The sequence below is a fragment of the Macaca thibetana genome, chromosome 12, assembly GCF_024542745.1.
Source record: "Macaca thibetana thibetana isolate TM-01 chromosome 12, ASM2454274v1, whole genome shotgun sequence".
Classification (NCBI taxonomy): Eukaryota; Metazoa; Chordata; class Mammalia; order Primates; family Cercopithecidae; genus Macaca; species Macaca thibetana.
This window is the reverse complement of record NC_065589.1, coordinates 52,947,187-52,969,483: the sequence shown is the minus strand read 5'-3', so window position 1 is coordinate 52,969,483 and position 22,297 is coordinate 52,947,187. Positions and strand designations below refer to the sequence as shown.

Genomic DNA, 22,297 nt, shown 5'->3' with positions numbered 1-22,297 from the left:
TTAATGATTGCCATTCTAATTGGTGTGAGATGGTATCTCATTGTGGTTTTGATTTGCATTTCTCTGATGGCAAATGATGATGAGCATTCTTTCATGTGTCTGTTGGCTATGTGAATGTCTTCTTTTGAGAAGTGTCTGTTCATATCTTTTGTCCACTTTTTATGCTTTTTTTTCTTGTAAATTTGTTTGAGTTCTTTGTAGGTTCTGGATATTAACCCTTTGTCAGAAGAATAGATTGCAAAAATTTTCTCCCATTCTGTAGGTTGCCTGTTCACTCTGATGTTAGTTTCTTTTGCTGTGCAGAAGCTCTTTAGTTTAATTAGATCCCATTTTTCAATTTTGCTTTTGTTGCCGTTGCTTTTGGTGTTTTAGACATGAAGTCCTTGCCCATGCCTATGTCCTGAATGATATTACCTACGTTTTCTTCTAGGGTTTTTATGGTTTCAGGTCTAACATTTAAGTCTCTAATCTATCTTGAATTAATTTTCATATAAGGAGTAAGGAAAGGATCCAGTTTCAGCTTTCTACTTAAGGCTAGCCAGTTTTCCCAGCACCATTTATTAAATAGGGAATCCTTTCCCCATTTCTTGTTTTTGTCAGGTTTGTCAAAGATCAGATGGCTGTAGATGTGTGGCATTATTTCTGAGGACTCTGTTCTGTTCCATTGGTCTATATGTCTGTTTTGGTACCAGTACTATGCTATTTTGGTTACTGTAGCCTTGTAGTATAGTTTGAAGTCAGGTAGCGTGATTCCTCCAGCTTTGTTCTTTTGGCTTAGGATCGTCTTGGCAATGCGGGCTCTTTTTTAGTTCCATATGAACTTTATAACAGTTCTTTCCAGTTCTGTGAAGAAAGCTGTTGGTAGCTTAATGGGAATGGCATTGAATCTATCAATTACCTTGGGCAGTATGGCCATTTTCACAATATTGATTCTTCCTATCCATGAGCATGGAATGTTCTTCCATTTGTTTGTGTCCTCTTATTTCACTGAGCAGTGGTTTGTATTTCTCCTTGAAGAGGTCCTTCACATCCCTTGTAAGTTAGATTCCTAGGTATTTTATTCTCTTTGAAGCTATTGTGAATGGGATTTCATTCATGATTTAGCTCTCTGTTTGTCTGTTACTGATTTATAAGAATGCTTGTGATTTTTGCACATTGATTTTGTATCCTGAGACTTTGCTGAAGTTGCTTATCAGCTTAAGGAGATTTTGAGCTGAGATGATGGGGTTTTCTAAATATACAATCATGTCATCTGCAAAGAGGGACAATTTGACTTCTTCTTTTCCTAACTGAATACCCTTGATTTCTTTCTCTTGCCTGATTGCCCTAGCCAGAACTTCCAACACTATGTTGAATAGGAGTGGTGAGAGAGGGCATCCCTGTCTTGTGCCAGTTTTCAAAGGGAATGCTTCCAGTTTTTGCCCATTCAGTATGATATTGGCTGTGGGTTTGTCATAAATAGCTCTTATTATTTTGAGATACATTCCATCAGTACCAAATTTATTGAGAGTTTTTAGCATGAAGGGCTGTTGAATTTTGTCAAAGGCCTTTTCTGCATCTATTGGGATAATCATGTGGTTTTTGTCTTTGCTTCTGTTTATATGCTGGATTACATTTATTGATTTACATATGTTGAACCAGCCTTACATCCCAGGGATGAAGCCCACTTGATCATGGTGGATAAGCTTTTTGATGTGCTGCTGGATTCGGTTTGCCAGTATTTTATTGAGGATTTTTGCATCGATGTTCATCAGGGATATTGGTCTAAAATTCTCTTTTTTTGTTGTGTCTCTGCCAGGCTTTGGTATCAGGATGATGCTGGCCTCATAAAATGAGTAAGGGAGGATTCCCTGTTTTCCTATTGATTGGAATAGTTTCAGAAGGAATGGTACCAGCTCCTCCTTGTACCTCTGGTAGAATTCAGCTGTGAATCCATCTGGTCCTGGACTTTTTTTGGTTGGTAGGCTATTAATTATTGCCTCAATTTCAGAGCCTGCTATTGGTCTATTCAGGGACTCAACTTCTTTCTGGTTTAGTCTTAGGAGAGTGTATATGTCCAGGAATTTATCTATTTCTTCTAGGTTTTCTAGTTTATTTGCGCAGAGGTGTTTATAGTATTCTCTGATGGTAGTTTGTATTTCTGTGGGGTCGGTGGTGATATCCCCTTTATCATTTTTTCTTGTGTCTATTTGATTCTTCTCTCTTTTCTTGTTTATTTGTCTTGCTAGCGGTCTATCAATTTTGTTGATCTTTTCAAAAAACCAGCTCCTGAATTCATAGATTTTTGGAGGGTTTTTTGTGTCTCTATCTCCTTCAGTTCTGCTCTGATCTTAATTATTTCTTGCCTTCTGCTAGCTTTTGAATGTGTTTGCTCTTGCTTCTCTAGTTCTTTTAATTGTGATGTTAGGGTGTCAATTTTAGATCTTTCCTGCTTTCTCTTGTGGGCATTTAGTGCTATAAATTTCCCTCTACACACTGCTTTAAATGTGTCCCAGAGATTGTGGTATGTTGTATCTTTGTTCTCATTGGTTTCAAAGAACATCTTTATTTCTGTTTTCATTTCGTTATGTACCCAGTAGTCATTCAGGAGCAGGTTGTTCAGTTTCCATGTAGTTGAGCAGTTTTGATTGAGTTTCTTAGTCCTGAGTTCTAGTTTGATTGCACTGTGGTCTGAGAGACAGTTTGTTATAATTTCTGTTCTTTTACATTTGCTGAGGAATGCTTTACTTCCAACTATGTGGTCAGTTTTGGAATAAGTACGATGTGGTGCTGAGGAGAATGTATACTCTGTTGATTTTGGGTGGAGAGTTCTGTAGATGTCTATTAGGTCTGCTTGCTGCAGAGATGAGTTCAATTCCTGGATATCCTTGTTAACTTTCTGTCTCATTGATCTGTCTAATGTTGACAGTGGGGTGTTAAAGTCTCCCATTATTATTGTATGGGAGTCTAAGTCTCTTTGTAAGTCTCTAAGGACTTGGTTTATGAATCTGGATGCTCCTGTATTGGGTGCATATATATTTGGGAAAGTTAGCTCTTCTTGTTGAATTGATCCCTTTACCATTATGTAATGGCCTTCTTTGTCTCTTTTGATCTTTGATGGTTTAAAGTCTGTTGTATCAGAGACTAGGATTGCAACCCCTGCATTTTTTGTTTTTCCATTTGCTTAGTAGATCTTCCTCCATCCCTTTATTTTGAGCCTATGTGTGTCTCTGCATGTGAGATGGGTCTCCCGAATACAGCAAACTGATGGGTCTTGACTCTTTATCCAATTTGCCAGTCTATGTCTTTTAATTGGACCATTTAGTCCATTTACATTTAAGGTTAATATTGTTATGTGTGAACTTGATCCTGTCATTATGATCTTAGCTGGTTATTTTGCTCGTTAGTTGATGCAGTTTCTTCCTAGCCTCGATGGTCTTTACATTTTGGCATGTTTTTGCAATGGCTGGTACCAGTTGTTTTTTTCCATGTTTAGTGCTTCCTTCAGGATCTCTTGTAGAGCAGGCCTGGTGGTGACAAAATCTCTAAGCATTTGCTTGTCTGTAAAGGATTTTATTTCTCCTTCACTTATGAAACTTAGTTTGACTGGATATGAAATTCTGGGTTGAAAATTGTTTTCTTTAAGAATGTTGAATATTGGCCCCCACTGTCTTCTGGCTTGTAGAGTTTCTGCCAAGAGATCTGCTGTTAGTCTGGTGGGCTTCCGTTTGTGGGTAACCCAACTTTTCTCTCTGGCTGCCCTTAACATTTTTTCCTTCATTTCAACTTTGGTGAATCTGACAATTATAAATAAAGAGTGTCTTGGAGTTGCTCTTCTCGAGGAGTACCTTTGTGGCATTCTCTGTGTTTCCTGAATTTGAATGTTGGCCTGCCTTTCTAGGTTGTTGAAGTTCTCCTGGATAATATCCTGCGTAGAGTTTTCCAACTTGGTTGCATTCTGCCCGTCACTTTCAGGTACACCGATCAGATGTAGATTTGGTCTTTTCACATAATTCCATATTTCTTGGAGGCTTTGTTAATTTCTTTTTACTCCTTTTTTTCTAAACTTCTCTTCTCGCCTCATTTCATTCATTTGATCTTCAATCACTTATAATCTTTCTTCCAGTTGATTGAGTCGGTTACTGAAGCTTGTGCATTTGTCACGTAGTTTTCGTGTCATGGTTTTCATCTTTATCAGTTCGTTTTTGGACTTCTCTGCATTGATTAATCTAGTTATCCATTCTTCCATATTTTTTTCAAGGTTTTTAGTTTCTTTGCGCTGGGTACGTAGTTCCTCCTTTAGCTCTGAGAAGTTTGATCGACTGAAGCCTTCTTTTCTCAGTTCATCAAAGTCATTCTCCGTCCAGCTTTGTTCCATTGCTGGTGATGAGCTGTGTTCCTTTGGAGGGGGAGATGCACTCTGATTTTTTGAATTTCCAGCTTTTCTGCACTGCTTTTTCCCTATCTTTGTGGTTTTACCTGCCTTTGGTCTTTGATGATGGTGAAGTACTGATGGGGTTTTGGTATGAGTGTCCTTTCTATTTGTTAGTTTTCCTTCTAACAATCAGGACCCTCAGCTGCAGGTCTGTTCGTGTTTGCTTGAGGTCCACTCCAGACCCTGTTTGTCTGGATATCAGCAGCGGAGGCTGCAGAAGATCGAATACTGCTGAACAGCAAGTGTTGCTGTCTGATTCTTGCTCTGGAAGCTTCGTCTCAGAGGTGTACCCAGCTGTGTGAGGTGTGAGGTGTCAGTGTGCACCTAGTGGGGGATGTCTCCCAGTTAGGTTACTCAGGGGTCAGGGACCCACTTGAGCAGGCGATCTGTCTGTTCTCAGATCTCATCCTCCGTGCTGGGAGAACCACTGCTCTCTTCAAAGCTATCAGACAGGGACATTTAAATCTGCAGAAGTTTCTGCTGCTTTTTGTTTAGCTATGCCCTGTCCCCAGAGGAGGAGTCTACAGAGGCAGGAAGGCCTCCTTGAGCTGCGGTGGGCTCCAGCCAGTTCGAGCTTGTTGGTGGCTTTGTTTACCTACTTAAGCCTCAGCAATGGCGGGCACCCCTCCCCCAGCCTGGCTGCCACCTTGCAGTTAGATCTCAGACTGCTGTGCTAGCAATGAGGGAGGCTCTGTGGACATGGGATCCTCCAGGCCAAGTGTGGGATATAATCTCCTGGTGTGCCGTTTGCCGAGACCCTTGGTAAAGCACAGTATTAGGGTGGGAGTTACCCAATTTTCCAGGTGTTGTGTGTCTCAGTTTCCTTTGGCTAGGAAAAGGAATTCCCTTCCCCCTTGCACTTCCCAGGTGAGGCGATGCCTCGCCCTGCTTCAGCTCTCACTGGTTGGGCTACACCCGCGGACCAGCACCAACTGTCCGACATGCCCCAGTGAGATGAACTCAGTACCTCAGTTGAAAATGCAGAAATCACCTGTCTTCTGTGACACTCACGCTGGGAGCTGGACGCTGGGGCTGTTCCTATTTGGCCATCTTGGGCGCCCCCTGAGTTTTAGATTCTTATAGTGAAAGGAAATTTTATCCTTTTGTCTTCAAGGTCTGCAGTCTATAGATTACCTTGAATTCATTATCAGTATTGAAATTTCATTTAATATGTTAAAAAATGCTTCCTCCCCAAAATATAGTCAGTTTTTTGTTATCGGTTTGAGGCAGTACTGCATATGAATTTTCAAGCTCTCATTAGCAGTAGGAAGCTTTCAGATTTACCTGTTTGGACAAAAGAAAGCTTGAGAATTTCTAGAATTTACACTCAGTTTTAGGAAGATAACTTTTACAGTACAATTTGAAATTTTCTTTCCATGTTAGGGAAGTATTTAGGCAAGAAGATACCACAAGGAAGGAAGGTAGCAATTTGGTTTGCCTTTTACGTTAATTTTAGAATGGTTCATTTTCCTCTAATTTGAATTGGATTGCAGACAAGAGTGAACAGGATGAAAGAGTGAATAGCACAGTTTTCATATCCTTTTGAATTGGGTATTCATGGTAGACTTTGCATTTTACTTAAAATATGAATTCTTAAATTGTCAGATTTTCACATTTGTTTAAACAGATTTATCAAGCATTTAATATGACAGGAACTATGCTGAACACCCTCCTACTCTGATCTTAAGTCATTATGTGAGGACAATTTCCTTTTAGAAGGGAGGAAATTGATATTTAATAGAGAAATAAGCCTAAGAAAGGGCTGGTTAGTGACATGTCAGGCATTTGAGCCTATATCTCAATTCTGCAAGTTCCTTAACTTTTACACATCCAAATTTTTTTTTTTTAATTATAACTTTAATTCCAGTTCACTGTAGAACATTTGAAGAATACAGAATATAAAAGGAGAAAATGAAAATAGCTATAATCTCACCCCCTGGAAATAGTATTTTTAGATATTTTCTTCTAGTCTTTTTGACATATTTTACATAACTGGGAACAGTTATGTTCTTTCTTCCAGAAAGTAGGAAGCTTTCAGATTTACCTGTTTGAGCAAAAGAAAGCTTGAGAATTTCTCTCTAGAATTTACACTCAGTTTCCACTCTAAAATTTACACTTTCTAGAATTTACACTCAAAAAGAATAAGACTGTGTGTATACCATCTTATTCTTTTTGTATTCCATTGTATAAGCATTACCCCATGTTTTAAAAATAACTGTATTATTTTAACTAGCTGCATAGTATTCCAGCATGTAGATATACAACTATTTATTTAAATATTCCCTTATTTTTGAACATTTCAGTTGTTGTAATATGTCTAACTTTTTGATTTAAAGTTTCTATGTATCATAAAAAACTTAAATAAATTTACAAGCATAACAGAAACCAAGAAAAATGTTTGCCTCATACATAAGTGCTACCTTTTATGAGAATTTTAAATTACATGAGAAATTTCAATTTCATGTGACGATAGCAGGGTACTAAGCTGTACACATTTTTTATCCCTATGATATTAATTATACACATGCTCAAATGCACAGGCAAAAAGACTGGAAGGAATTACATAAAAGTCTTAAGAGTTGCCCTCGTCTCTCACCTAGATTGTTAAAATAGCTTCCTAACTGACCCTTTAATTCCACTTCTGCTTCCTTCCAGTCCATTCTTCACACAGCAGCCAGACCAATCCTTGAACTACAGAAATCATTTTAAGTCATTTCTCTGCACAGACCTTCCAGTGACTTTGTCACAGTGAAATCCATAGTCCTTGCCATTGCCTACAAAGTCTTACATATCTATGCCTCCCACTCCCCAACTTTTATTTTCTCTCTGATTTTAATCCTCTGCCTCTGATCCCATGTTTCATTTCTCTAGCCACACTGGCTCCTTGGCTGTTCCTTTAAAGTGTCAAGCATGTTCTTTTCTTTTCCTGTTGCTATTCCTTCTGGAATGCTCTTTCTCAAGATACCTGCAGTATTTGTTGACTCACTTGAAGTTTTTGCTTGAATATCATCTTATCAGAAAAATCTATAAATGCTATAATATTTATCATTCTGTTAAAAAAAGCATCATTCTATACTATATACTCTACATTATTTTTAGTTTTAGCACTGGTGCTAGTGTACTTTTAATGGTTTGTCTCTACTCACTAAAAACTAAACTTCATGACGAGATCTTTTTTTAGTTATTGTTGAATTCCCAGAAACCTCAACAGAGCAGGGCATGTAGTAGGCACTCAATAATTAATTGTTGAACAATAATGATTTTCTCTGAGTAGTAGAATTGTAGATAGTTTTCATTTAAAATTTTCATTATATTGAACAAATATTATATATATAAAACCTAAAACTTTAATACATCACAATTATTCTCTGGGAATTTACCCATTACTTCTGGGTTATCCAATTTATTGGCATACAATTGTTCATAGTATTATCTTAGGATCCATTGTATTTCTGTGGTATCAAATGTAATTTCTCCTCTTTAGTTTCTGATTTTATTTGAGTTTTTCTTTTTTCTGAGTGTAGCTAAAGGTTTGTCAATTTTGCTTATTTTGTCAAAAAAAAAACTCTTCTTAGTTTTGATTATCTTTTCCATTGTCTTTCTAGCCTCCGTTTCATTTACTTCTGCTCTAATCTTTATCATTTCCTTCCTCCTACTAACTTTAGCCTTAGTTTGTTTTTCCTCTTCTAGTACCTTAAGGTGTAAAGTTAGGTTATTTGAGATTTTTCTGTTTTCTTCATGTAGACGTTTATTACTATATACTTTTTTTTTTTTTTTTTTTGACAGAGTTTCACTCTGTCGCTCAGGCTGGAGTGCAGTGCAGTGGCATGATCTTGGCTAACTGCAATCTCTGCCTCCCAGATTCAAGTGATTCTCTTGCCTCAGCCTCCCAGGTAGCTAGGATTACAGATGTGTGCCACCACACCTGGCTAATTCTTTTTGTATTTTTAGTAGAGATGGGGTTTTATCACTTTGGCCAGGCTGATCTTGAACTCCTGGCCTCAAGTGATCTGCCCACCTTGGCCTCCCAAAGTGCTGGGATAACAGGCATGAGCCACTGTGCTCAGCCCTATATACTTACTTCTTAAGACTACTTTTGCTGCATTGAATAAGTTTTGACATGTGTTTTCATTTTGATTTATCTTAAGATACTTTCTGATTTCCTTTTGATTTCTTTGACTCATTGGTTGTTCAGGAGCATGTAGTTTAATGTCCACATATTTGGGATTTTAAAAATATTTGTCCTGTTATTGATTTCTAGTTTCATACCATTGTGGTTGGTAAATATATTTGATATGATTTTCAGTCTCCTTCAATTTGATAAAACTTGTGTTGTGGTCTAACATATGCTCTGTCCTAAAGAAGATTCCTTGTGTACTTTGGAATAATGTGGATTGTGTTACTATTAGATGGAATGTTCTATGTATGTCCCTTAGGTCCACTTGGTCTACAGTATAGTCCAAGTCCAGTGTTTCCTTATTCATTTTCTGTCTGGATGACCTATCTATTCTTACAAGTGGGGTATTGAAGTCTCTCACCATTACTGTATTGCTGTCTATCTCACCCTTTAGATCTATTAATAGTTGCTTTATATATTTATGTGCTCCAATGTTGGGTGCATATATATTTACAGTTGTTATAGTCTCTTGATGAATTGACCCCTTTTTCATTATATTAATTATCTTGTTTCTTTTTACAGTTTTTTAATTTCAAGTCTATTTTGTCTGATAGTAGAATAGTCACACTACTTTCTTTTGGTTACCATTTGCATGTAATATATATATTTTTTAATCCCTTTTCTTTCAGTCTGTGTGTTCTCAAAGCTAGAGCAAGTCTCTTGTAGGCAGCTTATTGTTGGGTCTTGTTTTAATAAAAAATTCAGTCACTATCTTTTGATTGGATAATCTAATTTATTTACATTCAAGGTAATTATTGATAAAGACTTATTGTTTATCATAATTGTTTTCTGGCTGTTTTGTAGATGCTTTGTTTCTTTCTGTAGCTCTTGCTGTCTTCCTTTGTGATTTGTTCATTTTCTGCAGAGGTTTGCTTTGATTTGTTTTTTCTTTATCTTTTTGGTATCTATTGTAGGTTTTTGCTTTGTGGTTACAATGAGGCTTACATGAAACATGTTATATTTATAATAGTCTATTTTAAGCTGATAACTTTCATTGCATACAAAAACACTATGCTTTTACTTCTTCACCTCTACATTTAATGTTTTTGATGTCATAGTTTATACCTTTTTATATGATAAATCCATTAACAAGTTATTGTAATTATAGTTACTTTCAATATTTTTGTCTTTTAAGATGTCTTAATTTTATTAGGCAAAGAAGTCAACACTGATATGGTAAGCTGTAGTAGTTATTGTAAAAAACATTTGAATAGTTATTAATGGTCATTTGTATGTTTCTTGTATGTATCAACATATAAGAAATGATGAATACTAGTTTCAGTAGTGATAATTATGTGTCAAGGTGTTTTTTTTTCAAGTATAAAACTGATTTCTGTAACACAGGTCACATGTCTGTAATAAAGAAATATACTTTGCTTTAATTTGTGCTTTGATAGGCTTCCTATGTATAAGGTCTTGTGTTATTGGATATATTCTGAATTTAGCTTAATTTCATTTAGTAATTTATCATTTGAAATTGATGGGGCAGACATTTACCTTTGTATTATGAAATTACTAAATATACAACTAAATTGTATACTAAATATACAACTACAAGTGAAAGAGTTATTTAAATTACTTTAGAACAAACATTAAAAGCCATATTTGCATAAAAGTCATGATAATTTATAACACCTACTTTTTATAAAGGAAATCCTGTAGAACAGGATGTGTGATTTTAGCAACTAGTTTGATAGGCATTAAGGATAACGGTCGCAGCCTTATATCAGCATTGGGTACAGTGTATTACTTTATTGTAGTTTGTTGTTTTGGCTTCACAGTATCACAAAAATCTTGATTCACAGATAGCAGTATTGTTGCCCTTACCCAAATACTTTCCTGAGAGTGCATATGGTCAGGCCAAATTACTATAAACCAACAGCTTCATGCAAAACTATACTGTCCTAATCATTTGTAGTATCATAAGAATTTGGAATGTGTTGAAAGATAGAAAAAAATATATTTTAAGATATATTCTCTTTTTCTCTTCTTTCTTTTTTTTTTTTTTTTTTTGGTGCCTAGAAGTTTAATGAGACTCACAGCTAGCACAAGGTAAGCATGTTACAGCTAAGTCTGAGTAAACATAAATACTGATAACCTCTTGAGGGTATGTTTTTTTGTTTTTCTGTTTTTTTTTTTTTTTTAATTTATTTATTATTATTATACTTTAAGTTGTAGGGTACATGTGCCTAATGTGCAGGTTTGTTACATATGTATACTTGTGCCATATTGGTGTGCCGCACCCATCAACTCGTCATTTACATCAGGTATAACTCCCAATGCAATCCCTCCCCCCTCCCCCCTCCCCATGATAGGCCCCTGTGTGTGATGTTCCCCTCCCTGAGTCCAAGTGATCTCATTGTTCAGTTCCCACCTATGAGTGAGAACATGCAGTGTTTGGTTTTCTGTTCTTGTGATAGTTTGCTAAGAATGATGGTTTCCAGCTGCATCCATGTCCCTACAAAGGACACAAACTCATCCTTTTTGATGGCTGCATAGTATTCCATGGTGTATATGTGCCACATTTTCTTAATCCAATCTGTCACTGATGGACATTTGGGTTGATTCCAAGTCTTTGCTATTGTGAATAGTGCTGCAATAAACATACGTGTGCATGTGTCTTTATAGCAGCATGATTTATAATCCTTTGGGTATATACCCAGTAATGGGATGGCTGGGTCATATGGTACATCTAGTTCTAGATCCTTGAGGAATCGCCATACTGTTTTCCATAATGGTTGAACTAGTTGACAATCCCACCAACAGTGTAAAAGTGTTCCTATTTCTCCACATCCTCTCCAGCACCTGTTGTTTCCTGATTTTTTAATGATCGCCATTCTAACTGGTGTGAGATGGTATCTCATTGTGGTTTTGATTTGCATTTCTCTGATGGCCAGTGATGATGAGCATTTCTTCATGTGTCTGTTGGCTGTATGAATGTCTTCTTTTGAGAAATGTCTGTTCATATCCTTTGCCCACTTTTTGATGGGGTTGTTTGTTTTTTTCTTGTAAATTTGTTTGAGTTCTTTGTTCTCTCTCTCTCCCCACCACCATCTCTAATTGTAAGAGACAAAGCATAACCATATTTTTTTGCTGATAATCAGTATTTAAAACTGGAATCAAATTAAATTGCTAATATGGTGCAATAAGTCACTTATTTAAATTCTCAATGAACACAATGACACAACTCTTAGGATATAAAACAAGGTGATATGTAGCATATGTAAACTTTTACAAGGGTATTTATAAGGACTATTTTGTAACTTATTACTTGTACTAGAGATTGGCTGTTATTTGACATAAGCCAAACCTCAGTAACTATTTTCTTTGTAAGTACTGTTCACATGTAAAGGAGAGGCGTAGTTTATTCCATGGATTTAAGTTAAGCTTTTAACATACTTCTCTAAAGGAAATTCCCTATGTGTTATTTCTCTCTATGGATTTACGTATTGATAAAAAGTTTATTTGACTTGTTGGAAACTAGAAAATGTACATGAGGAAGAATTTTACTCCATCTGAGGAAATGTTGCATATTACAAGGTGGAAGGAAAGGAGACTACTTAGGCTTATTACTTAGTGTCTTCAAATTTTACCATATGTATAGCCACATCTTGGTTGTAAGAATTGCAAGCAACACTTTGAGATTTTTGAAGTTTTATGGGACACAAAAAGCTGAGATGTGTTACTCTTCATACCACTTTATTAGGACCCATTTGAACATATGGTAATAATTATGTATTTGTTACTAATTTTGGAGGATGTATGTCGGTTTTTGAAATTGAAGTGCAGGTACATGCATTAAGATTACTGAATTTTGAAGGGGATTTCTAGATTTTACTGATCTCTTACTTTCCTAAAATTTTTCAAGCCACAGCTGTAATTTATTATTTGATTATTAAGTGGTTTGTAGTAGCTATTCAAGTACTATGTAATGTCAAACACTATGCCAGTATTTATCTCATGATTCTAATCATATTTATGTGTGGTAGAAAAATAGTCAAATGTTTAATATAGAAATTTGACCAAATTTATAGTTTACTTTAGAAATTTGACTAAATTTATTTTATACAATATGAATTAGAAAAATTCAGGAAAGGAAAGTTTTTGGTTATTAGAAACACCTATCCTGTAGTTTCTTTAAAGGCTTTTTTTTTTTTTTTAAAGCATTAAGCTTTTAAAATGAATTGTCTTAAATGACAATTCATTTTATCCCTTGGTTACCATTTTGCCTTATTTTGTCTGACTTATTTAGATTGATTAATTGCTTTAGCAAACATTGTTTAAAAATTTTAGTTTTCTAATATTTCTTAGAAAGCTCTCTTTGTTATTTTCTACTCCTAGTTTTTTTTTTTCTATAGTTACCTCAATTATTTCTTTTAATAATACAAACTGGTTGATTTACCCTTCCTTATGAACATAAGAATAGAAAATAAATATATAATTACTGGAATATATATGTATATCCAGTAATAGCAACAATTGAACAATTTAATATAATTTTGCATGTTAAGGGAGCTTAGCGTGTATATTGTGCTTTTTGTAAGTTGGTATACCACAGCATGTACATAATTACATATAATAAACTTTATTATTTGTTTTTTCAGTTGTTTTTGTTTGTTTTTCATAGAACCAATTCAGTTTTTTCTTGATAAAGAAACAATCTAACTTTGCTGTTATAATTAAATATGATAAATATTAAGATAGTTCAGATATGGCTGGGTGCAATGGCTCACACCTATAATCCCAGCACCTTGGGAGGCCAAGGTGGGTGGTTCACTTGAGGCCAGGAGTTCAAGACCAGCCTGGCCAACATGGTGAAACCCTTTCTGTACTAAAAATACAAAAATTAGCTGGGCATAGTGGCTCACACCTATAATCCCAGCTACACGGGTGGCTGAGGCTGGAGAATTGCTTGAACCTGAGAGGCAGAGGCTACAGGGAGCCAAGATCACAACACTGCACTCCAGCCCGGGCAACAGAGTGAAACTCTTGTCTCAACAACAACAACAACAACAACAACAAAAAGATAGTTTGGACAAATGACCACATATAGTAATTTATGAAGACCAAGGACTTCATGAAGTTTATGTAAGCAACTCATAAATTGATCTATCATGTGATTTATTATTGTCTCTATACTTTTGATTAACTTATGAATCAGTCACATAGTTCATGGTAACATGTCATGGTTAACATGTCAACATTTTACTGCATGTTAGGCAGAATTAAGCTTTATTAAATTTTGCGGTAATATTAGTGTTTTTCGTCATTCTTTTGACGTGAAAAGTGACTTCCTGTGTTTCTTTTCAAAACCTAAGCAGCAAACTAAGAATTTTCATTTGTCATAGTAGATTTCCAAAAGGACCAGAAAAACTGTTGTAACATAATTGCTTGGCTGAGGACACTGTAATGCAAAGCTGCATTTTATTTTAATTTAAAATCATCTGTACCTGAGCTAAAGAGAAAAACGATCTACTGGGAGAAGATCTGATGCTTTGTTCATCTTGAATAAGCAAATATATATATTATAGTTTACATGTTTTTCCTCATGTATACATTAAAACATATAGTCTCAAGAACGCTTTACATGTACATGTTAATGAACTTCTTTTTCTAAACCTAATTTGACAAATGTCTTTAAGAAAAGAAAGCCACTAGAACACTTTTGACTCCTTTGATATTCTCCCTTAACTTTTCCTCTCCAAGTTCTGTAACGAAAAATATATATAATGGCCAAATTAAAATATTTCCCACTGTTCTTTCTCTTCAATTCTTTAATGTTTTCATCAATATTGGTTTTGTAATTATTTTTGACTGTCACTTCCATAATTTACAGATTAAAAATTATCCAGATTTATTAAATTACTAGAATAGTCAGTTCTTTTGCCCAAAACACTTTAATATATTATATTTTCTTTTATATACAAATCCCTCCTAAAACTATATGCTAAACATTTATTGTATTTACCAATTTTGATTACTTTGTCATGCTGTAGGGAAGTGATTACTGATAATTTATTATTAAAATATTGGCTTTCCTCACGGTTCTCTTGGATTAAATACATACGGCTATATGTTAGCTGGAGCACTGATGAAAATAAATTGTAAGCTCAAACTTCATTATCATTCATAGTTTAAACATAGTGAATTTGATACAGTGTTACCTCATAATTCTGATGCTCTTTGCAGTAAATTTGATATAGAACAGTTGCTAAAGAAACCCTGTTCAAATGTGTGACCATTTTTATGGAAAACATCTGGGGTAATTATAATTAGTTCAGGATGTGTACTGTTTAAAAATAATCTTGAATTCATGGAGAATGAAGCATATCTTTTCCTTAATGACTAGAATAATCCAAATTAATGTGAAAAAAAAACCCTTTAAGTTATTGGTAGCTGTGCTTAGACTATGCTTTAGAAGATTCCATACGGAAATGAGGAGTAACTTTTATGTAAAGTGCCAAATTGGCACTTTACACCTGTTAGTGTGTTTCGTTTAGAACAGCTGTGTCTTTTATTATCAGTAAACAGATGCAGAAAGTAATGGAATGTTTTAAAGCAATATGTTAATCCTGTCTTCCACTACTGAACTGTCTCACAATATAGTGATTAAATATTGACCGTGCAGCTGTTACTTACAATTATAGAATTTCTTAGTTAATTTCTCCTTCCCAAGCCCAAATGCTTTAATATTTAGAGATCTAGTTTCTAATCTTAAAGTGTTTCATAATGTAGTTTGTTTATTACAAATTGATTTCTGAAGACAAGTTATTTGAATGCTACAGAGACAAATTCATGTTCTTAAAATTCTTATTAAATGTTTCTATGAATTGATGAATGTTCTTGGTAGGATAAACAATTTAAAAATTGTATTTGTTTATTTTTCTTGACTTGTTCATGAATATGTAGATGATTATTGAATATAACAATTTGGTTTAAAACTGCCAGCAGTAAGCTAAATAGGAAATTATGGCTCTTTCATCAGACATTTATGAACCAGAGTGTATAATACTTTCTTAGAATGATGAGTATGCAAGTTATTTCAATTATAATAGCCCTTTTGCACTTTAATTATGTTTTAATTCTTATATTTACCTTGTCAGTGAAGATATTTAAAATGCTGCTTCATTAATTATATTTATTCTTAAGCTTGAGAAACAGTTCTATTAGCTAAGATTGTTATTAATATCTAACATGTATTATACTCCTAGTATATGAAAGGTATTGTGTGAAGCACTTTATTATAATATTCTTGCCCCATTTTATAGATGAGAAAATTGAGGCTTAGAGACATGAAGTAGATTGGGCAAAGTCTTACAGCTAGGAAGTAGTAGAGCCTGGGTTTATACCCAGGTATTTTCACTCTCAAGGATCTTGTTCTTAACAACTTTATATTTTGCCTGCCATTAGCATCTAATATCAACATTATACTGAGGGGAAATTATGTGCGAAGCAAATTTTGACTGTTCTTTTTTGAAGCCATATTGTTCACCGCAATGTGATTATTAAATCGTTTAGTCAACTTGCCTAAAAAGAAAACATAATTAAAACATGCATGGAAAGAGAGAGAGCTTCACTTTTTGGTATCTTCTCACACAATGTCTGTGTTGGTAGTTCACAGTCTACACTAGAACTGTTTTGTAACTCCCTTTATGATTTTACTCTCATTGTACTACTTCCTGAGACAACTCCAGCAATTTATTTGTTCCTCTTCCTAAAAATAGCCTTTGCTTCTCTGCTTCAAGATTTTTAAAAGAGCAGCATGATGTAGTTTTTACCTATCTTACATTATTTATGCATTAACCAGGCAATATCAGTTATTATGAAAACTTTTATTAAATGGCATTCCTCTATCAGGATAGTCATTACTACTTCAATATTCTTTGTTTGTTATATCATTTGTCATAGGATGTAACCCCATTTTATATATGAAAAAACTGGGACTAGAGATACTAAGTAAATTGGCCAGGATCCCAGCTAGCAAATGATGTTTGTGTCAATTTGATTTTTTTTCTCAAAATAAAAAAATTTGAAATTTAAAGTATACAACTAATCATTTTGTAGAGGGTTTTAAGACTTCAAATTTCGCCAGATGGTTACTTAAATATAGTTTCCCTTGACACTGATGAGGATGCTTATAAGATTAACTAGGATCAGCAATGTCATGAGGTATTCCCGGGGGTAATTTAATATATATTAGAAATCCATTATAAGGTAATTCTTAAGGGGCACAATGTTCTTGGTTGCAAGCTGTCTAAAATATAAGAATAGATGTATCTTTGCATGCAATAAGATGAAATGTCATGTTTATAACTGATTTTTAAATGAAAAATTTATTTTTGCTCAGTATAATTAGCTATTCTGTACTTATTCAGCATTATTGTTTATTTAAATTTTTATTAGTGTCTCCATCAAAATCAGTTACCCAACACATAGAATATAAGATAAACAATTAAGCTATCACTTTATAGTGTGTAGCATAGAGCTTTCCCAGGCAGATATAATTATTTGGCTTTTGTTTTTGCTTTACATTTTTGAAGTATTTTAAAAAAATAAAACTTTTTACTTTGGTATATTTGTAGATTTACATGCAACCATAAGTAATACGGAGAGATCTCATGTACTTTTCACCCAGTTCTCCTCAATGATAACATATTGCAAAACTATAGTTCAATATCATAGCCAGGACATTAATGTTAATATACTAAAGACACAGAACATTTTCATTGATCCATCATATGTTATACTTCTATAATTTTGTATAATTTTTTTTTGGAGATGGAGCTGTCGCCCAGGCTGGAGTGCAATGGCAGGATCTCAGCTCACTGCAACCTCCATCCCCCAGGTTCAAGCGATTCTCATGCCTCAGCCTCCTGAGTAGCTCAGATTACAGCCATGCAGCACCATGCCCAGCTAATTTCCGTATTTTTAGTAGAGATGGGCTTTCACTATGTTGGCCAGGCTGGTCTGGAGCTCCTGGCCTCAAATGATCTGCCTGCCTTGGCATCCCAAAGTGCTGGGATTACAGGTGTGAGCCACTGCACCCAGCCTATACTTACATAATTTTCATATACCTGTACTACATTTCTATAATTTTGTCATTTCAAGAATGTTATATAAGATGGAATCATACAGAATGTAAACTTTTATGACTGGCTTCTTTTAAACTCATTTTAATTCTCTGAATTGTCATCCAAGTTTTTAAATGTATCAGTAGTTCATTCTTTTTTACTCCTGGGTAGTATTCCTTGGTATGGATATACCACAGTTTGTTTAGTCATTTATCCATTGAAGGACATCTGAGTTATTTCCAAAACAGAGTAAAATCTGGTTTCATTCACAGTATAATTTAGAGTTTTCCATTTTATTCTTAAGTTCATGATTGATTTTTTTTCGTATGAGCTTTTAATTTTTTTATTGGAACAGGATTTGGGGGTGGGGGATACTAAATGTGGCAGGGTTCAACAAATTTACATTTTATCAAAATAAGATTCTTAAAGAATATAATGATAACATATACTTTAACTCTTATAGCACAAACCCTCATATTAATTGATGGTCACAGAAAAATACTGTAATGCTTTAAACAAAAGTTTTAAAATACATCAATGGTGCAAGTTTCAAACAAAATGCAGTGACCAAAATATTTAACTGTTCTTTCATCAAACTTTTACAAACACAATCTTCGCTGTCTCAGCAAATCAGTTTTAGTTTCTTCATGGTCCTCCATCTGTTTTTTAACGTGACACTTGTCCAGTTGTTGAATTTGTAATGCAATAGTATTTTAGATCAGTTTCCCTCTCCATATTTCCTCACGCCGGATCTCAAATTCTTGTCTTCTTCTCAAAACCCTGCCTGTTTTTTTCTAGCTCGATGTTTTCCAGGAATTACTGGTTGACACTTTGAAACAGGTATTCTGCTTTCAGTGGCTCTTCTGCTTTCTTTTTTCTTTTTTGCACTTTGAAGAGTTCCTACTCTTCTTTCTTTCTTACTAAGGTCTTGTTGCTGGGTTCCATATTTCAACTTAGGTAAGAAAAGATTCTTGTGAGACCTTTTTCTTGTATCCAAATTAGCTTAAGTTTCCATTTCAACATCATTATCATTAGGTTTATCTTGAGAAGTTATCGTTCTCGTTCTTTTACTTTCTACTACTTTTGCTGCTGCCTTCATTAGAAAGGTTGATGAATCTACTCTGCCAATTTGTGTTTTTTAATTGATGGAGTAAGACCACCTACATTTAATGTAATTATGGGCTTTAGACTGTCATTTTAGTTTTTTTTCTGTTTCTGCTGTTTTTTATTTATGTGTTTTATTTTTTCTGCTTTCCTATGGGTCACGTCAAAATTTTTTAGAATTCCATTTTGACTTATCTTTAGTGTTTTTAAATATCTCTTGGTATAGTTTTTTAGAGGTTGCTCTATGTATTACATTATATATACATAACATCATTGTCTACTAGTGTTGTCATTTTACAAGTTTTAGTAAAGTGTAGAAACCTTACCTCCCTTTATGTTTTTTGAAACCCTCTCCTATTTACAATTGTCTTAAGTATTTGCTCTACATATGCTTAGAGCCCCAGGAGACAATATTATATAGGCAGTAGACAATATTATAATTGTTGTTTCATCCATTAAACATAACTTACAAAACTCAAGAGGAGAGATAGAATATATAGTATTTATATTTTTTACTTATCATATTTCTTTCTTCCTGATATTCCAAGGTTTCTTCTTTAATTTTTGTTTCTGGTTAAAGAACTTTAGCTATTCTCATACAGTGGGCCTCCTAGTACCACATTCTCTTTTCCTTCATCTGAGAATGGCTTGATACCTGTCATTCCTGAAAGGTATGATTCTCAACATCCAGTAAAAACACCTTAGACTCAATTATATTGAGTAGATATCACTTTACACTCGTATGAGTATAATTTTTAAAAATGAGAAGATTAGTGTCAGTGAGAATGTGGAGAAATTGTAACACTCATACATTACTGGTGGGGATGTGAAATGGTACAGCTGTTATAGGAAATACGGTTTTGAGTTAACTCAAAGAGTTAAACATAATTCCCATATAACCCAACAATTAAACTCTCTAGTATATACCCCAAAGAATTGAAAATGGTATTCAAATGTATACTTGTACACAAATGTTCATAGCAGCACTATTCACAATAGCCAAAAAGTGGAAACCTAAATTTCTATCAATAGATGTGTTGTCCACAAATGTGGTATATCTATAAAATGGAATATTATTCAGCCATACAAAAGAATGTAGTACTGACACATAGTATAGTGTGGATAAACCTGAAAAATATTATGTTAAGTGAAAGAACCCAGATATAAATATCACAAATGGTATGATTCCATTTACCATAGTCCCCCCTTATCTACAGTTTTACTTTGTGTGGTGTTAGTTACCTCTAGTTAACCATGGTCCAAAAATATTAAATAGAAAATTCTAGAAATAATTCATAAGTTTTAAATTTTGGCACATTCTGAATAGTGTGATGAAATCTTGAGCCATCCCACTTTGTCCCTCCTGGGATGTGAATCATCCCTTTTCCTAGTGTATCCATACTTTATATGCTACTTACCCATTAGTCACTTATTAGCCCTCTTAGTTATCAGATTGAAAAGACTATATGTAGGGTTTGGTACCATCTGCAGTTTTAGGCATCCACTGAGGGTCCTGGGACATATCCTCTGTGGACAGGGGGGACTACTGTATATGAAACTTCCAAAATAGGCAAGCCCGTAAAGACAGAAAGCAGACCAGTAGTTGCCAGTGGCTGGGGGAAGAGACAGATGTAGAATGACTGCTTAATGGGTGTAGGGTTTCCTTTTGAGCATTAAAAATGTTTTGGAAGTAAAAGTGATAGTGGCACAACAGTATAGTGAATGTACCAAATATTAATGAATTGTATACTTTTAAATAGTTAATGGTTAATTTTATGTTAATTTTTACATCCTTTTTTTTTCTTAAAAAAAAAAAAACAGGATACATGTGCAGAACGTGCAGGTTTGTTACATAGGTATAGGAGTCCCATGGTGGTTTACTGCACCTATTGACTCATTCCCTAAGTTCCCTCCCCTCACCCCCACCCCCCAACAGGCCCTGGTGTGTGATGTTCTCTTCTCTGTGTCCATGTGTTCTCAATGTTCAGCTACCACTTATGAGTAAGAATAGGGGGTGTTTGGTTTTCTGTTCCTGTGTTAGTTTGCTGAGGATGATGGCTTCCAGCTTCATCCATGTCCCTGCAAAGGACATGATCTCATTCCTTTTTATGGCTGCAACATCACTTTTTAAAAAGCTGCTAGAGAAAGCTTCACTTTATGTTGTCTCTGTAGAGTCATCTCTAGCCTAGTGTGAGCCTGCTTGTGTATGTTCCTTATCCCTTCATCTTGCCCCTCCTCCATCCTCTTCCTCTATCTTCCTTCCTTCTTCCTTTTTCTCCCTTCCTTCTTCCTTTTTCTCCCTCCCTCCCTTTCAGGACTTTGATACAAAGTGGCAAGTAGCAGCCTACACACACCAACATTCTGAGTTTTTCCAACAAATTTCAGTACACCTGCAATAGTCTATCTTCCATGTTATTGTAAGATACAGTTGTGCCAGATTTGTTGTGGCTTAATCAGGATAATTTACTTTCCAATCTGCCATTTCTGTGCCCTCACCATTGCTGGTCAACCATATATTCTCAGTTTGGTTCTGGTAACACCCCACTTCCAGTATTGTATTTTATATTAGATTTGTTTACTACAACATAAAAAATATAAATGTATTTTTCTTTCACTGAGTCATCGATATAGGACCAATATGGCGGTTTGAAGATGTCAGATTCCTGGGCTTCTACTCTTTTCTTGCACTATCATCCTCAATATGTAACTTCCATCTCACGGTCTAGGTTGGCTGTCCTAGATCCTTCCATCACATTTACGTTCTCACCAGTAGGCAGAAGAAGAAAGGAGAGTAGAGAGCATTACGTTGTTTTCCTTTAAGGCACAAATAGAAGTTGTATACCATTCTGCTCATATCCAGCAGCAAGCAGGGCTGAGAAGTGCAGTTTTTATCTGGATGGATATGCCTAGCTAAAATGTAGGTGTTCTATTCCTAAAGAAAGAGAGATGAATAAGATCTTAATGGATAAGAAGCAATCCTGCCCCAAGGCCTGAGGATACCACTATTCAGTTTATACATTTCTGCTTAATTCCTGTTTTCAAGCCAACAGTTCAGTCCCACTTTCTTCTACGTCTTGTGTCACACTGTCTGAAACCTTTTTTGTTCAAATTCTCCAGCCCAAAAATTTCTGGCATACTACAGGAGAAAGAAGGAATGGCAGAATAATGGCCTGGCCAAGTGGTGGAAAGAGGAAAGATCTTGGAACCCAGATCTCAGCCTGCGCACTCACCCCCTCCTTCTGGTACGTGATGCCTTCAAGGGTTAATGCTTTCTAGGATTTTCAGGGTGTATTTCTTCTCATCAGGATCTCCCCATCAGGGCAACTTATTCTGGCCTTTTCTGTTGTGCTGAGTCGATTGCTACACCTCCATCTACTTTATATCATCAGGAAATGTGAACTTTCTCACCCACTGATAGACCTTTTTTTCTCTTTTCTTTGTCTTTGTGGAATTATACCTTTACGATTCCTTAACTATCATTTCAGTGGAATTTCTGCAAGGAGAAGAAAAAAGCACATGGTCAATTTGCCG

At 35.0% G+C, this 22,297-nt stretch overlaps 1 protein-coding gene and 1 pseudogene across 8 annotated transcripts in view; one reads left to right on the top strand and one right to left on the bottom strand.

The window, feature by feature from the left end:
* Positions 1 to 22,047, top strand: part of PMS1 (PMS1 homolog 1, mismatch repair system component) — a 141,385-nt gene extending 119,338 nt beyond the window's left edge. For 7 of the 8 annotated variants that reach the window (XM_050751866.1, XM_050751861.1, XM_050751862.1 and 4 more), the window contains one exon: positions 21,884 to 22,047. In XM_050751866.1, the coding sequence (XP_050607823.1) occupies positions 21,884 to 22,032 (149 nt within the window). In that variant the 3' untranslated portion in view covers positions 22,033 to 22,047. The remainder of the gene's footprint in view (positions 1 to 21,883) is intronic. The other variant, XR_007718310.1, reaches the window with a different exon arrangement.
* LOC126933115 (telomeric repeat-binding factor 1-like) lies at positions 18,174 to 18,797 on the bottom strand (annotated as a pseudogene).
* Positions 22,048 to 22,297: the final 250 nt, after the last annotated feature.